The 16,667-nt window shown below is 55.6% G+C and overlaps 1 protein-coding gene across 1 annotated transcript; it reads right to left on the minus strand.

Moving 5' to 3' along the window:
- Positions 1 to 1,128: 1,128 nt before the first annotated feature.
- On the minus strand, positions 1,129 to 15,700 carry LOC135878782 (glycine N-acyltransferase-like protein 3). The gene is made up of 6 exons (XM_065404530.1): positions 15,549 to 15,700; positions 6,842 to 6,971; positions 4,012 to 4,119; positions 3,510 to 3,636; positions 3,020 to 3,140; positions 1,129 to 1,618 (listed from the first exon to the last, which is right to left on the minus strand). The coding sequence occupies exons 1-6, from the start codon at positions 15,698 to 15,700 to the stop codon at positions 1,129 to 1,131; spliced, it is 1,128 nt and encodes a 375-aa protein (XP_065260602.1).
- Positions 15,701 to 16,667: the final 967 nt, after the last annotated feature.

The following is a 16,667-nucleotide window of genomic DNA, read 5'->3' on the forward strand; positions in this document are numbered from 1 at the left end:
CCCAGGAGATGCTTTTTAACCTTTTGGCACCCACTGGGCAGACATGCAAAGTACAGAAGGAAACTGAGGCATACAGGCATCAAAACTAATACAGAAAATTCTCTCTTTGTCCCACCCCCCGAGAGGAAGGGGATGCGTGTCCGTGGGGCCTGGAAGGAGCCGGAGTGCCCCACCCCCTCTCCACACGGCTACTGACCTACCAGCAAGGGGGAGGAGAACCTTCCATGTCTGCTGTGGGGGGGGGGGTCCCCTACCCCCAACCCCACAGCTCACTGGGGCTGCAGCTGGGCCCAGCTACATAGGGAGGAGCAGCCTGTGCACTGGGGCTGGCAGGGGGCAGGTCAGTCCCAAGTCGCCTGCCCAGGGCCGAGGACGTCCATTCTGGGGGGCAGGGAGAAGAGTGGATGCTCCTCCCTGTGTTCGGGCCCAGCAGGGCTCTATGATGGGGTCCTATGGCCGCTCCCCTCCCGCGTGTAGTGCACCATCATCAACACAAGCCCTGGCCTGGCTTTCCAGCTGGCTGCTGACCCTGGAGCAACCGTGCAAGGCCAGCACCTGCCCCCTATCACCACAGGGGAGGTAAGGGGTGGGCCACAGCTGGGACCTGTGGTCGGAGCCCAAAGGAGCTTGCACCAAAGCTCTGGCAAGACCAGGCGCAGCTCCTGGAAAGGGGACCCCCCACCACCACAGCCCCAGCCGAGCAACAAACTGCCTGGGGAAGGGAGTGGGAGAGCACCCCCTGCTGAGCCCGCAGCACAGGGCACGGGGGCAGCACTGTGAGTGGGGAGCGCCCCCTGCTGAGCCCTCACCCTGCTCTCTTTGGGGCCAGCACTGACTGCCGGGGGAGAGCATCCCCTACTGAGCCTCTGCCCTGCTCCAGGGGATAATGGAGCATGAGCTAGTCTCCTCTACCAGGCCCTGGCTTCCCAAGGGCTGACAGCTGAGCTCCCTGGTGGCTGGTCAATGTGTCCCCTTCTCTGGGGTGGAAGGTCCCTGGGCATGGCTGGGCTGTGTCCCTGTCTCCTCCCCTCCCCGAGGGATACGTGCTGGCAGACCGTGGCTGTCCCCAAGAGCTGTGCACAGGGCCCTAGGCCATGTCCCCTTCTCCTCCTCTCCCCTCCCCCCGTGCTATGTGCTATGTGTGTGTGGCCGTTCCCCAGAGCTTGGCGCAGGATCCTGGGCCGAGGCCAGGGCACTGGCTGACTGGGACTGGGTGAACCCAGGCCTCACCATCAGCTGGTAGAGCACCCCAGGCAGGATGCGGAAGCCGAGGCATTGCAGGGTGTGCAGCGAAGACTCGTTGTGGGGCAGCACCCCAGTGTATACAGGGAAGCCGCGGGCATGCAACTGTGCCGCCAGCGTCCCCACCACGGGCCTCATGTGGTGCTGGCCGCGATGCTCCGGGAGGGTGTAACCGTGCGTCAGGGCAGCCAGCGGGTTGGTGAGGGACCAGGAGATGGGGGTCCCCTCAGGGGCCAGCAGGCAGGCGTTGGGGAAGTGGCGGATCAGGAGGCACAGGTACCTCAGGCTCCGGCTGTTCCCCCCAAAGTTCCAGGTGTCTCTGAGCAGCATGGCGTGGGCGGGGGACACGGGGGCCAGCCTGAGCCCCTTGTCAGGCCTGCAAGACAGGGCAGGGGGGAGAGAGACACAGGACGGGGTGGGGTGAGCACAGAGGGGGTTGACCTGGCAAGGGGAGGATGTCAGCATGTGGGGGGCAGGGGGACTAGAACCAGCACGAGAAGGGGTAAGTCTAGGGGAGGGGAGCGGGGAGCAACCAAACATGGGAGGTGTGAACATAGGGGGATATTGACCCAGCTTCGGGCTTGGGGTGCAGTGAGCCCGGGGCTGGGAGGGTCGAACTGGTATAAGGGAATGAGCCCGGGGAGCAGAAATTGAGCTGGTATAACATGGCATAGGAGAGGAGCAGTGTCCGGCGGCGCCATCCTCTTCCCAGTTGTGGGGCTGAGATGGGCTGGACAGAAAAATGGAGGGGATGGGGGGTTGCCGAATCTCAAACTGGGGGGCATGGAATGTATCCTGTGGGGGAGGGGTGTGCCACCCAGCTCGGAAGGCAGCGCCATCGCCAGCAGCAGCCGAGACCGACTGGTGGCGTGGTATGGCATTGCCATCCTTACTGCTGCGTAACGTTGGGCCTTACCACTGGGAGGGGAGGCTATGGCAAATTCTGGGGTGCCTATAGCCCCCATATCGCTCCTCCCAGTGTCCCCCATGGAGGGGAGGGAGGCTGGAGGGGGAGTGACCTGGCACAGGGAGAATGGGGGGAGGCTGAGAGAGGATAGACCTGGTGTGGGGGAGAAGGGGGAGCCCTGGGGGGACGGGATTAAGTCAGGCCCTGGCACCTGCGGGGAGGGGATCGACACACTCCCGCAGCCTCAGCACAGGGGCTGTCTGACAAGGCCCAGTCTAGCCCCAGCAGAGTCATCGGTGCCAATGGGCCTTGGCTAAGCTCAGCTCCCTGAGATGAAAGCACCAGGGCTCAGTGGGCAGCGAACACCCTTCCCGGAGACCTACCCGCTGACAGGAAAGGAGGGACCAGGGGACTCTGTGCTTGGAGCCCCCTCCCCTCAGAGGGGACGGCTCTGGGGTCAAGGACCCCTGGCTGTCCATCCCAGGATATTGAAGGGTTACAGACTGCCCCTCCCCCTGCTCTCCCCATCCTGGGACCAAAGAGGTTCCTTGGCCAGGCTGGGCTGCCCCTGCCCCCTGGCGAAGCTCTAGGGCTGACTCAGCCCTGCCCCGGAGCAGGATGGGAAATCCTTGGCAGCATGTGCCCAAGGCCTGGGGCTATGTGTGGGGCTGTGGTGATGCCCTCACTCTGCCAGCACCGTTAGCCTGTGGAACTCATTGCCACCAGATCTAGGGCGCAATGGAGGCCTCTGGCCTGGCACCCCGGGGTCCTTCCCTTCCCCCAACCCCGCTCCCCCCTCCAGCTAGCACAGGCTGGTTGTGTACATTGCCCCATTCTCTCACACACACCGCATATCTGGGGGGCACCTACCGGTACTGGGGCATGGCAGGTGGGTCTGGGTGCAGCAGCGGCCGGTACGGATACGTCTCCATCTCAAGCCCTCTGGCCCTGGCGATGTCCCTGATGGTCTCGTATACCCCGTCCTGCAGCCCTGCAGGGACAGCCGTGCGCTGTCAGCAGGGGCCCCTGAAAGGTGCCCATGGACGTGGGGGGCCCAGCCCGGTGCGGGAGAGCAGCAGGGAGGGGCCAAGGGCCACTGTGAGCCAGCATGCCCAACTGGGGGTTCCCAAGCTTGGCTCATTCAGGATTCCGGGTCTGGATGGAGAAGGGGCTCAGGTGAGCTCCTCGGGGCTATTGGCCCGTGGGGGGGAGGGGCCCAGGCAGGCTCCTCGGTTCTATTGGCTTGTGGGGGGGGTAAGGGGCCCAGGCAGGCTCCTCAGGACTATTGGCCTGTGGGAGGGGGAGCGGTCCTGCCTCCCATGTGGCAGGTGCTGGACAGAGCGGGGCTGGAGGGAGTCACCCTGTATCTGGAAGGTCTGGCCCCAGTCCACGGTGCAGCTGTTCTCCAGCAGGGCCCGGCAGGCGCCCTCGTCCCGGTAGAAGGTCGTGTACAAGTTGGTGAAATAATCGCTTGGGTCTCGCGCCACCTGCAGGGGGGACACTGTCTGTGGGCGAGTGCAGCCTCTGCCCTCCCCCCATGACCCTCAGGGACGGCATCGGGGAAGCAGGGCACAGCGAGCCCCAAGTAAGAGTTTGCGGAGGGGGAAGGGATCCTGTGAACGGCGCAGGGAGGGGAACAGGGCAGAGATGGCATCAGGCGGGGGAGGGGAGCGGGGCAGAGATGGCATCAGGCGGGGGAGGGGAGTGGGGGAGTGATGGCGTTGGGGGGGGAGGGGAGCGGGGCAGAGATGGGGTCAGGCGGGGGAGTGATGGCGTCAGTCGGGGGAGGGGAGCGGGGCAGCGATGGGGTCAGGCGGGGGAGGGGAGCGCGGCCGATGGGAGGGGCCCAGCAAAGGCCGCACTTCTCTGCGTGGCCGGGTCAGGACCATTTTGAACTCTGGCCATGAATCCACCAGCACCTCCTGGCCAGCCGGGTTCCCGCGGTTCACATGCATCACAGCGCCGTAGACCTGCCAAGACACAGGGGTCAGAGTCCGGGGATGTCCCGGATACCCAGGATCGGTGGTGGGCCCCAGCTTTTACTCTGCCCCTTGGAGGAGCCCTCAAAGTGCCACCCCCCAGGGGCCCCACTCTTCCTGCAGGGCAAGCCACCGCCTCTGAGATGGAGCCTCTGGGCTTCAGCCCTCCTGTTCCACCCCGCAAGCTCTGCCCGGTGCCTCCCACTGAGCCAGACCCCGGGAGAGACCTGGCCGCTCTTGGGGGCTCCCACACCCCAGCCTGTGTTTGCAGTGACACCCGGCAGCATTGTCAAGCCAGGCTGGTTTATGAGTCACGGAGCAGTCTTAGGTCAGCAGAGAGAACTGGGGGTAAAGCAGTGTCCATTGCGGTCAGCCAGGGCCCAGCCAAGCTGGAGTGAAAGTCCCTTTCCAGGCTGTCTCTGTCTCCGTCTGACCTCCTTGGCCAGCTCCAGGTGAGAGCCTCCATCTTTGTCCAGCACCCCCCACCTCCCAGTCCTGTGCTCTCGAGCTGGGGTCTCTGCTCAGCCTCCCGGCTGAGAGGCGGGGAAATCCAGGAGTCAGCAGCGCTTGCCTTGTCTCTCTGGCCCCCTTGGGGATCTGGGTTGAGTTCAACAAGTTCCTTAAGGACCCTTTATTCCACCCTCACAGGGAGGTGACACCCACCCCATGTCTCTTAGCCTGCCCTGAGCGTAAACTTAATCCTCACCCTCACCCCCGCAACTGGGTAGCCATGCAACACATAGGGGGAAACTGAGGCACACATAGTGTTGTAAAAATATTACAGAAAAATCCTACTTTATTTCATCTCTTCACTGGGCAGGGTCACTGTAACCAGTGACCGTCCTGGTGAAGTTTGAACCCACAAATGCTATCCATAGAAGCCACAGCATCTTCCCCATCCCTGTCCTACCAGGCACGGTCAGCATGCTCACAGCTGGCTCGAATCAAACTCACCCTTTCCAATACCCAGCTCAGAGCAGTCTCACATCCACCGTTAGGGCAGGTCTGTTCACTGATACTAGCAGGGGGCAGGGGGGAGTTTTCATGCAGCCTCAGCACCCTTTTGCTCCCCCCCCCCGAAACCTTTGGGTTTGAAACTGGGATGGGATCCAGCCACTGCATTTCCCCACCCCCATCTGCCAGGGAGGGAGGAGGGTCGTGACCCCCTCTTCCTCCATGTGTCGGCCATCTTGGCTGCACCCTGGGGTGTCCTGACCCCTCGGCTGGGGTAGGAAGTGACCCCTTGAGCATTTCGGGGATCAGTGTAGGTGTGTCCCCCTGCGAGGCTGGTCTTAGCCCAGCCATGTCTCTGGGGTGCTGGTGTCCCAGGGTCTGGTGATGCAGGGGGCTCCCCTACGCTGGTTGTCCCAACCCCAGAGCTGTGTGTATGCCAGGAATCCATTTCCCCTCCTGGGGTTAACCTGTTGCCCTCACCCCAGGCCAGGACCCCTCTGCTGGCGATTCCGGGTCTTAACCTTGGCCATGCCCTGCCCGTGTCTGCCCATGCTCAGCTGGGGGCTCAGCTCCCACCAGGTTCAGCTCTGACTCTGTTTCCCCAGGGAGAGCAGGCTGTGAGCTGGCTCCCTTGGCCACAGCCTCAGGGAACTTCTGCCGGAGCCCGTGTGACTCACATGTTCCGTGTGGAGATTGGGGGGGGGCGGTTCCCCTGCCCCACTCAAATACAGGGGTCAACTTCCAGCCAGATAGGTGTCCTGAGCTCAACAGCCTTTCCTTAGTGTTACAGGCAAGGGGGGAAAACCCTGCTCCCTGACGGCCGAGCTATTCGCCTTTTCACTGACACCTCCAGTCTGAACCTCTGGCTCCTGGGGTTCAAACCCTTGCCTGGGGCAGGATCAGGGACTGGATTTTTTCTTAATGTAAGGGGACTGTTGCCCCCTTACTAACATTCAGTGCGGGTGTTTTGATTCACTAGCTCCCAGCACTAAAAGGGGAAGGGTCGATGGGAAATCAGGAGCCTGAGACTGACAGTCCCCAGGAACAATGGGGAGAGGCCAATGCTCCAGATCAGCCTGATTGACAGGGCGGGCAGGCTTATCAGGGAGTCAGGAGGCCAGGGGAGTCCCGTCCTCCGTATGTGAGCTGGAATGGCCTGAGTCAGACAGAGTGGGGCAGAGCTAAGGAGAGAGCAGGGGCCCAAGCTAAGCTGCTGGAAGCAGAGCTGCAGCCGTCAGAGTAATGAACCACTCCTGTGTTTTGCAAAGGCTGCCGGGGTCTCTGCCAACACACACCGCAGGGGCCCGGTCCAAGCCTCCCGCAGGCATCTCACTCGGCTGCATTCGCTGCAGGGAGCCACGGAGAGAGATGGGAGGGCTGGTGTCAAAGGCCCAGTGGTGGAGGTCACGGGCCTGCCCCTGTGGAGCTGTGTGCAGCCTCGGGCCCCGGCCCACTACAGGGGTCACTCCCAGGGGACTGGTGACAGGCTGGGGTACAGCACATCCCCTGTGGATCTATAAGAGCCTGCCCGGCCCCTGAACTGCTGCCCCCCGACCTGGAGAAAGGGTCTGCCCCCCAAACTGCTACCCCCTGACCAGGTGGAGGGGCCAGCCCTCCATGTAAGCCCAACCCAGGGGATTGCACCCCAGCCCAATATGTGCCCCATCACCCAGGGGGCTCTGAGGGACTTTCCCCTGCTCTCTGCCCAGCCCGAGGGTGGGAGCGTTTGGCCCTGCGGGGGCGGGCGAGTCCTGATCACCGGCAGCGTGTCAGGCAGGCCCCTCCGTAGCATCCCCTCCAGCAGCCGCAGCTTGGAGGAACAGCTCAGGATCAGCATCGCTGACCGGGATGGGCCTTCACAGCTTCCAGCGGGACCATGTGAGGGATGCCTGCGGGGACAGGAGACCCATCAGTTCCCTGTGACTGTCTCCCAAGCCCAGAGACAAGCTGCCAGCTCCCAGCCCTGCCAAAATAGCAAACACTGTGTAGACCCCACAAGAGTTCACCAGTCTATGCACAGCCCCCTGTGTGTTCACCAGAGACCTTACATTAACTAACCAGTCTATATGCAGTGCCCTGTGCTCCCCAGACACCCTACAGTATCTCACCAGTCTGTGCACGGCCCCCGTGCTCACCAGAGACACTACCATAACTCATCAGTCTGTCAGCAGCCCCTGTGCTCCCCAGAGACCCTACAATAACTCACCAATCTGTGCATGGTTCCCACGCTCATCAGAGACCGTACAATAACTCACCCGTCTGTGTACAGCCCCTGTGCTCACCAGATACCCCACAAGAAGAAGGCTGCTGTAAGGCCAAGTGATGCCAGGGCTGTCCGTACAGGGCTGGGGCTCCCACTCACCTGGGGTCACTCTATGCCAGGGGAAGGAGCAGTTCCTGGGTGTCTGTGGAGCTGCAAGGTCCCTGTCTGTCTCTCCTTCAGGGGCTGCTCCAGCCTCTTATCCCCCAGCGAATGAACCATTAACAGAGTCTGCCAGTCCTGGAGCCCAGAGGCGGTGACATCCCTGCAGCCGCATGGCACAGTTGATTGGGATTTTGCTCTGGGCAGAGGTCGAGGGGCCTCCAGAGAAATGCAAGTGCACCCAGAATGGACCAGGGCCAGGGGCAGAGTGAGAGCAGGGGCTGCCTTCCCCCCTTCCCCACCGATGCGCCTCAATCCCTACCTGCAGCCCCCTGCTATGCCGGCCTGGTCTTGGTCACTGTGTGTCTGTGCCGTACCCAGCACAATGGGGTGCCAATGACCCTGAGTGTGAGCGCCCCACAGCAGGAAATGTATTTCCTATAACATACCAGGATTCATCTTGGGCCTTCTCAGCACATTTGAAAGCCCCAGCGTCCTGGAAACAGTACCATGGTGAATAGAGCCACTTTGGGTCAGATCAGCCAGGTGGGGCGAAAAAACCAACAATACCAGGGGATTGGTCCCTGTGACAAAGTGGGAATTTGTTGTAGTATTTTATGACCCCCATATGTGCCTCAGTTTCCCCTCTGTGTTGCAGTGTTACCCTGGGGGGAGAAAAGGGAGCAAGTTTGCTCTCAGGGCAGGCTACGAAGCATAGGTGGGTGTCACCTCCCTGCCTGGGTGGAGGAGGGAGTCATTAAGGAACTAGTTGAAATTGACCCACATCAACAAAGGGGCCAGAGAGACAAAGCAAGTCCCCATGTTTTATGGACTTCAGGGAAGCTGAGCAAAGACCCCATCACGAGAACAAAGGACTGAAGGGGGAAGGTAGGGGAGTGTGACAGAATGTACCCTTGTGTCCACAGCGTACCCACTGTTGTAATAATCTTTGTACAACCTTGCAAGGTATTATTTGTAAATGTATAATTTGCCGATCAGTATTGCCCTGATAAAATATGTGTGTGGCAACATTGTACGTGAAGTGATAAGATTCCCCTTTATGGTGTTAACACGTGCTCTAACCTGAGGTTGGCAAACAAGCCTGTCTCAACAAAGGAATGGGTGCTCTACTTAATTTGCATTTAAGCAACAAGCAGAGTCATCAAGCAGGAAGGGAAACAAAAGAAACTCCAACAGGGGAGGAAAAAGCAGCAGGAAGCATCCTTCCCTACAGATTCCCTCTCCTGAATCTCAGCTGCAAATCTTTTCCAAGTGTTTCCACCCTCTGTGGAGAAAGAAGTGGTTCAGAACTGTTCAGAAAAGCTGGACGAGCACAAGTCCATGGGGCCGCATGCACTGCAGCTGAGATTGCTAAAGGAGTTGGGAGATGTGCTTGCAGAGCCAGCGGCCATTATGGGGGGAGGGATAGCTCAGAGGTTTGAGCATTGGCGTGCTAAACCCAGGGTTGTGAGTTCAATGCTTGAGGGGGCCACTTAGGGATCTGGGGCAAAAATCACTACTTGGTTCTACTAGTGAAGGCAGGGGGCTAGATTCAATGACCTTTCAAGGTCCCTTCCAGCTCTAGGAGATACAATATCTCCATTAATTTATCTTTGAAAACTCATGGCGATTGGGGGGAGGTCCCGGATGACTGGAAAAAGGCTAATGTAGTGCCCATCTTTAAAAAAGGGAAGAAGGAGGATTCAGGGAATTACAGGCCATCAGCCTTACCTCAGTCCCTGGAAAAATCATGGAGCAGGTCCTTAAGGAATCAATTTTGAAGCACTTTGAGGAGAAGAAAGTGATCAGGAACAGTCAGCATGGATTCACCAAGGGCAAGTCATGCCTGACTAACCTAATTGCCTTCTATGACGAGATAACCAGCTCTGCAGATGAGGGGAAAGCAGTGGACAGTCTCCCACAGTATTCTTGCCAGCAAGTTAAAGTAGTATGGGCTGGATGAATGGACTATAAGGTGGATAGAAATCTGTCTAGATCATCAGGCTCAACGGGTAGTGATCAATGGCTCCATGTCTAGTTGGCAGACAGTATCAAGCGGAGTGCCCCAAGGGTTGGTCCTGGGGATGGTTTTGTTCAATATCTTCATTAATGATCTGGAGGATGGCGTGGATTGTACTCTCAGCAAGTTTGCAGATGACACTAAACTGGGAGGAATGGTAGATACGCTGGAAGGTAGGGATAGGTTACAGAGGGACCTACACAAATTAGAGGATTGGGCCAAAAGAAATCTAATGAGGTTCAACAAGGACAAGTACAGAGTCCTGCACTTAGGATGGAAGAATCCCATACACTGCTACAGACTAGGGACCGAGTGGCTAGGCAGCAGTTCTGCAGAAAAGGACCTAGGGGCTACAGTGGATGGGAAGCTGGATATGAGTCAACAGTGTGCCCTTGTTGCCAAGAAGGCTAACGGCATTTTGGGCTGTATAAGTAGGAGCATGGCCAGCATATTGAGGGATGTGATCGTTGCTGTAGGAAGCACGTGAGGCAGATTTGGTAAACATAGTGTGAAGGGGCTATTCAAGTAATTGGGAGTACTTAACTAAAAATGGACTTTGAGAGACGCCAATCCTCATCTGACCTTTCCTGGGAATGTTCAAACTAACATGTAAACAATGGTGTCGGCCTGCAAAAAGCTGAATCATTCATAGACAGGTGACTTGCCCAGGTGGCTAGAGACCCCATTCTGTGGCTGTGATGTGGCACAAGAGAAAGACTATATAAGGCCCTGGAAGCCCCTCCATTTTGTCTTCAGCTGGCTCAAGAGGTAGCCTCTCCACCCCAAAGAGATGCCTGAAAGAAACTGGGAAAAAATGACAGTAACTATGGGGCTGGGAGTGATTGTTGGACCCAGACTAGGAAGGAGTCTAGTCTGTCAAAGAAGCTTATTGGAACATCTCTGAGGGTGAGATTTACCTGCATTTAGTTTCCTACTGCATTAGGCTTGGATCTCTGTGCTTTGTTTTATTTTGCTAGGTAACTTACTTCGTTCTGTCTGTTATTGCTTGGAACCACTTAAATCCTACTTTCTGTATTTAATAAAATCACTTTTTACTTATTAAGTAATCCAGAGCAAGTAATTAATTCCTGGGGAGCAAACAGCTGTGCATATCTTTCTATCAGTGTTATAGAGGGCAGACAATTTATGAGTTTACCCTATATAAGCTTTATACAGAGTAAAACGGATTCATTTGGAGTTTGGATCCCATGGGGAACTGGGTGTCTGGGTGCTAGAGACAGGAACACTTCTTAAGCTCTTTTCAGTTAAGTCTGCAGCTTTGGGGCATGTGGTTCAGACCCTGGGTTTGTGTTGGAGCAGACTGGCATGTCTGGCTCAACAAGACAGGATTCTGGAGTCCCAAGCTGGCAGGGAAAACGGGCTCAGAGGTAGTCTCAGCACATCAGGTGGCAGTCCCAAGGGCGTCTCTGTGACTGAACCCGTCACAGTTCATCTAGGATTGCCAACCCTCCAGGAATTAAAGATTAATCTTTTATGTCATGTGATGAAACTTCCAGGAATACGTCCAACCACAACTGGCAAATCTAGGCCCAGCTCTGAAAGATTGCTCAAGTTTCTAGTCCAAGTTTAATATTAAATTCTTGTTTCAGTGTTGTTTGCGCTCCCAATCTCCATTTTGAATTCCAGGTGGTGCCAGCAACCTGCCATTACTGGCTACATGCGGCTGCCTGCAGCTTGCAATACATTCTGCTTTGGGTAATAAATTGGAAATCCCTCCCATTCCTAGATTAATAACAGATGTGCCGCCAGAAACTGACCAGGCTCAGGGGCGACCTCTGCCTCTTGTGTTTCTGATGCTGGTTCTGCGGTGGGCAGCCCCTGGGGGGGGGGCATCAGAAAACCCCTCCGAGTAGAGACCCAGGATGTGCTGCAGCTGCTCCGGCAGCAAAGCTGCCTTGGAGACCACAGTGAGCCCGAGAATCACTTTGGCCGCCTCATCCAGCGCTTGCTGTCTCCCCACTGGCCCTGTGCTTGGTTCAGGGGTGAGAAGGTCGCTGTCCAGGCTGGCGCAGCTGTTGTGAAGCGCTGGGGGTGCAGCACAGCCAGTAGTGTAGCTAGTGGGGTGCAGGGGAAGCAGCCGCTTCCCCTCAGCACATTTCCCAAAAGCGGCGCCTGCTGGGCCGACGCTGGGGGCAGCACGGCCGGAGGAGCCATGGGGCGGGGGGCGGCAGGCGCGGCCGGAGGAGCGAGGGGGATGGCTCCTCGGCCATCGCGCCCCACACGGCCCCAACATCGCCGCAGGCACAGCCACCTCCTGCGGCAGCTCAGGGCTCGGCAGCCAAGCGCTCCCCGCCCCAAGCCGGAGCCGGAGCCGGAGCCGGGATCCGCCCGCGGCGTGGGGCCGGGATCGGCCAGGGACAGGCGGCGGCGCAGGACAGCCGGGCCGGCGCTGGGGGCAGCACGGCTGGAGGAGCCATGGTGGGTGGCGGCAGACGCGGCCGGAGGAGCGAGGGGGCCGGCTCGGCCATCACGCCCCACGCGGCCCCAACATCGCCGCAGGTGCAGCCACCTCTTGCGGCGGCTCAGGGCTCGGCAGCCAAGCGCTCCCCGCCCCAAGCCGGAGCCGGAGCCGGGATCCGCCCGCAGCGCGGGGCCGGGATCGGCCGGGGACAGGCGGCGGCGCAGGACAGAAGGTGAGCGGCGGGGGTCTGGTGCCTTGCACTAGGGGGTCCCTTCCGGGCAAGGGGCTCCCCGGGGCCGGGGCCGGGCCCGCAGCGCAGGGGCGCAGGCCGCACTGTCTGGACGGGGGGCTCTGGCGCGGCGCAGGAGCCTGGAGCCCAGGCCGGGGGGACAGGACCCCGCAGGTGGGGCCGGGGGCGCAGCTCGGCGGGGGACACCTGCAGAGCGGGCTGGGCAGGAGAGACTCTCCCGGGACCGCGGGAGGATGGGGGTATCCACACCCCCGGGAAGCCCGCAGGAGTCCTGAGCCGAGCCCCGGGGTTAATCTGGGGGGGAAATGGGAGGAGCCAAGGGGGGGGCATGGCCAGAGGTGGAGCCAAGGGGGGGGTTGCCTTTTTTATGTTTGCTCCCCCTACACTTAGACCCTGGCTACTCCACTGAGCACAGCACCCAGCACCTGGTCAAACTCCTCGTAAAAAGGGGCAAGCTCCGAGCGGGGTGGTTCCCATCCCTGGCTTTCTGGCATCTGCTCCCTGCGATGATCACCGGTCTCCACTTGGCCCAGACAGTAAACAAAGTGCTGCCTCCAGGGATGTTCAGGATTTTCAATATTGATTGAGTTAGCTCTGAGACCCACCTCGCCTCAAGTGGCATGTCTCCCTTCAACAGTTGTTCAACCCAGTATTCTACATAGCTTGTAAACTGTTTCCCGTACAAACATCTTGCAATAACCATAATGGTCAGCGAGCTTGAAATCTAGTTCTTAGCTCTTGGCAGACCATTGTGACACACTGTACCCCAATGTTCACCACTTTTACAAGACTATGATAAATTTTGTACAAAGTATGCGTTGTGAGGTATCATAGGAAAACTCATAATTTGCTGATAATTATTGTCACGGTAAAATATGTGTGGCAACATTGTAGGTAAAGTTATAAGATTCTGCTGTATGATGTTTGTGATGTTATCTGATTAAAATATGACCATATAGATCATTGTTGCAACCACTGTTACATATTTGCAACAAATCTTGTACAAAATGTGGCATGTAAGATGTCTATGAAAAGGTTATGATTTGCTGAATATGATTATGCTATCTGTATGCACGTATCATTTTGTATTTGAAGTTATGAGTATTGGCTCTATACCTGGATTTCAACTGTTTGCTCCTGGGGTAACACCCACATGGTATTTAGCCTGCACATCCTGGAGGGACTATTCAAATTAAGGTTTCAGAGTAGCAGCCGTGTTAGTCTGTATCCGCAAAAAGAACAGGAGTCCTTGTGGCACCTTAGAGACTAACAAATTTATTTGAGCATAAGCTTTCGTGGGCTACAGTCCACGTCATCAGATGCATAGAATGGAACATATAGTAAGAAAATATATATACATACAGAGAACATGAAAAAGTGGAAGTAGCCATACCAACTGTAAGAGGCTAATTAATTAAGATGAGCTATTTGTAATGATTATCAAGATGGCCCATTTTAGACAGTTGACAAGACGGTGTGAGGATACTTAACATGGGGAAATAGATTCAGTATGTGTAATGACCCATATTAAGTGGCTCATCAAGAAACACTTAAATGACAATGGACCATGGGAGACCATGTACACTGAATGGACTGTCCTGCAAAGGTGCTGTCTGGGGTATAGGTAATGATTTCCTGCTGTGACTAAGCAAAATTATGCCTGGACACGTGACTTGCCCATGTGATCCCAAACCCCATCTTTTACCTGTAATTTTCTACTAGCTGTGCTGAGGGCTTTGTTTGAAACAATGGGTTTCCCTCCACATGGCAGAAGCTATAAAAGGCCCTGGAAACACCTCCATTTTGCCTCTTTCCAGCTCAAACCTCTGGACTAAGGACTTGTACTAATGGAACATTCTAACCAAGGGACTGAGGTCCTTCCAATGATTTGGAAGTAACCAGAGACTTATCTAGCCAGCAGTTTATTCCATCACTGCTACAAGCCTGAACCAAGAACTTTGCAGTTATTGTACTTATTTGATTCCTTGAACCAATTTTAACTCTCACCTTTTTCTTTCTTTCTTTCTTTCAATATACCTTTAGATTTCAGATACTAAAGGACTGGCAACACTGTGATTTTTGAGTAAGATCTGAGTTGTATATTGACCTGGGCATGGTCCTTTGGATCAGAAGAACCTGTTATTAGATTAAATTGGCCTTAAAGAACCACTCATCTATAAGTCTAGTGTTTTTGGTGGCGATACAAGGACTGGAATGCTTAAGGAAACTGCTGTTCTGACTGCTTGTTAGCCAGTGTGGTGAAATAGCAATTTACTTTTGTTGCTGGTTTGGTATATCTCATGAGAGAATAGCCACCAGCTTTGGGGCATATCAGCTCTATTTTTCAGCAGTTGGTCCTGAATTTGGTATTCTCAGTTGTGACCCACGAAGGCTCAGTTACCATGTTGCTAAGGCATATTTCAAATCTGGGGAAGCAGCCCAAATCAACTCCTCAGAGCAAACAGGGAAATTGACATGTCAGTCAGGTGTCAACAAAATCAACTGGACTATATCACTTAGTTAAGCGGCCATTCTTTGACAGGAAGAAGGATGTGAGCGAGAAATTTACATCTTGGCAAACAGACTCGCTGTTGCCTGAACCCCAGCTAGAGGTGATTCTCAAAGAGGAGCTAAAGGTGTAAAAATGAGGAACAGATGCCCCAAATCACCTCTCTCTCTCTCCTCATCTCTACTCACGGCATCAATAACGTTTGAAAGACAAAGGAAGCATCACTGAACTGGGGGAGTCGTCCTGGCTGAAAGAATCCAGCCAGACAGTCGTGAATACACGGCGAGAGAAATCCATTTGCTTTAAGTTCACTTAGCTTGTAAAGTTAGGTATTAGTTTGCATTGTATCTTTTATTTCTTTGTAACCGATTCTGACTTTTATGCCTCATTACTTGTAATCACTTAAAATCTCTCTCTCTCTCTGTGTAGTTAATAAACTTGTTTTGTTGTTTTATCTAAGCCAGTGTGTTTGGATTGAAGTGTTTGGGACCCTCCACTTGAGATAACAAGATTTGTGCATGTCATTTTCTAGTAATGAAATGATGGACTTTCTATGAGCTTGTATTGTCCAGAAGGAGAGAGCTGGGCAATACAAAATGCATATTTCTGGAGACAAGTCTAGGACTGGGAATTTGCTAGTGTCACTCTGCAATATAATTCAGGAGTGGCTGGCTAGAAGCACTCATATATTCAGCTGGGAGTGATTTTGCATGCGAGAAGCCGTGTGTGAACAGGCCAGGAGTGGCTGCTCTCACAATGAAGCAATGTAAAAGGCTCCCCAAATTGGAGAGCTGAGGGGACACAGCTGTCCATCGGTCCAGATTGTACCCTGAGGAATGTACCAATCACACACGACCCCATCAGTGTAATAGTGAGAAAATGGTTGTTGGACATGTAACGTACCTGCCTGGGCGTGTTTGGGCACATCTGTGTCCTGTCGCCTCCTGACATTGACGCCCTAGGCCTAGCCACTGGCTATTACGAATGCATCTGCTCTGGGCCCTCTTGCCTGGGTAGCGCGTCTGCCCCCGTGACATGTTGAGTCTCCATCTCATGCCTTTGGAGGGCTGTACTCCAGCGTACCAACCAAGAGTTGGTGCCTTTGGTTCTGTGTAGCCACGCTAAAGGGGGGCTGTCAGTCAGTACCCAGCGCCTCCGGTTGAACAGGTAGGATCTTAGCTGTCGGACAACCCACAGTTGCCGAGCATTCATGTTCTATAACGACGTCATTCCATTCACTTGGAGTCCATTTTCTGCTCAGAAAGGGATGGGATGCTGCTCGGTGCCCTCCCCTGCTGGCATCATCAGCGCTCCCAAGCCTGTGTTGGATGCGTCAGTGCACAATTCACTGGCCAGAGTCCGGCTTCGCCTTTCCTGACAGAATTTGTTTTACATCTTCAATGCCCCATCCTGCACTTTGACACCTTTACACTTAGACCTGCACCTTTGAGTCTCTTCAGCACCATTCCCATGTGATCCTTATGCTCTGGCAAGGAATTGCTGAAGACTGCAATATCCTCAATGTAGACACGAGCAAAGTCCTGTCACCCAGCCACTTGATTCGCAAGCCTTTGAAAGGTGGATCCTGCACTCATTAACCCAAATGGTAACACTTTAAGCTCAGAAAGTCCCAAATTGGTTAGGAAGGCAGATTTTTTTCTGTTTATCACTATCCTAAGGCGATGTGCCCGTATCTCTTTGCTAAATCCAGGCTGTTCGGGTCTCTGTCAGAGCCCCACCTCCTCCTGCACTGTGATTCAAGGTCTCTTGATTGAGATAACCCACCACATCTGTAGCCACCCTCTGGCAAGGGTATTCTTTGTTACGTACCTACAGGGTCTGGTCTATGCTCCAGCCTGTAACCAGTCCCCTGGGAGCAACCCCTTTGGCATATGTGCTGAGCCACAGGGACCCACACAGTTCCACAGGGGCAGGCCTGTGGCTTCCGCAACTCTGAAACTGGGCCTTCAGCACCAGCGACCCCGTCTCCCTGCAGCAAATCCAGCCAAAGCCAGACTCCTG

This window comes from Emys orbicularis, chromosome 4 (genome assembly GCF_028017835.1).
Source record: "Emys orbicularis isolate rEmyOrb1 chromosome 4, rEmyOrb1.hap1, whole genome shotgun sequence".
NCBI classification, from domain to species: Eukaryota; Metazoa; Chordata; order Testudines; family Emydidae; genus Emys; species Emys orbicularis.

Excerpts from the sequence above, each read along its gene's own strand:
- LOC135878782 (XM_065404530.1), bottom strand. The coding sequence starts at position 15,700 with ATGAGATGGAGACTCAACATGTCACGGGGGCAGACGCGCTACCCAGGC. Across the intron at positions 6,972-15,548 it reads GCCCAAACACGCCCAGGCAG|GCATCCCTCACATGGTCCCG; the intron begins GTACGTTACATG and ends CTGTCCCCGCAG. Across the intron at positions 3,637-4,011 it reads TGACCCGGCCACGCAGAGAA|GTGGCGCGAGACCCAAGCGA; the intron begins GTGCGGCCTTTG and ends TCCCCCCTGCAG.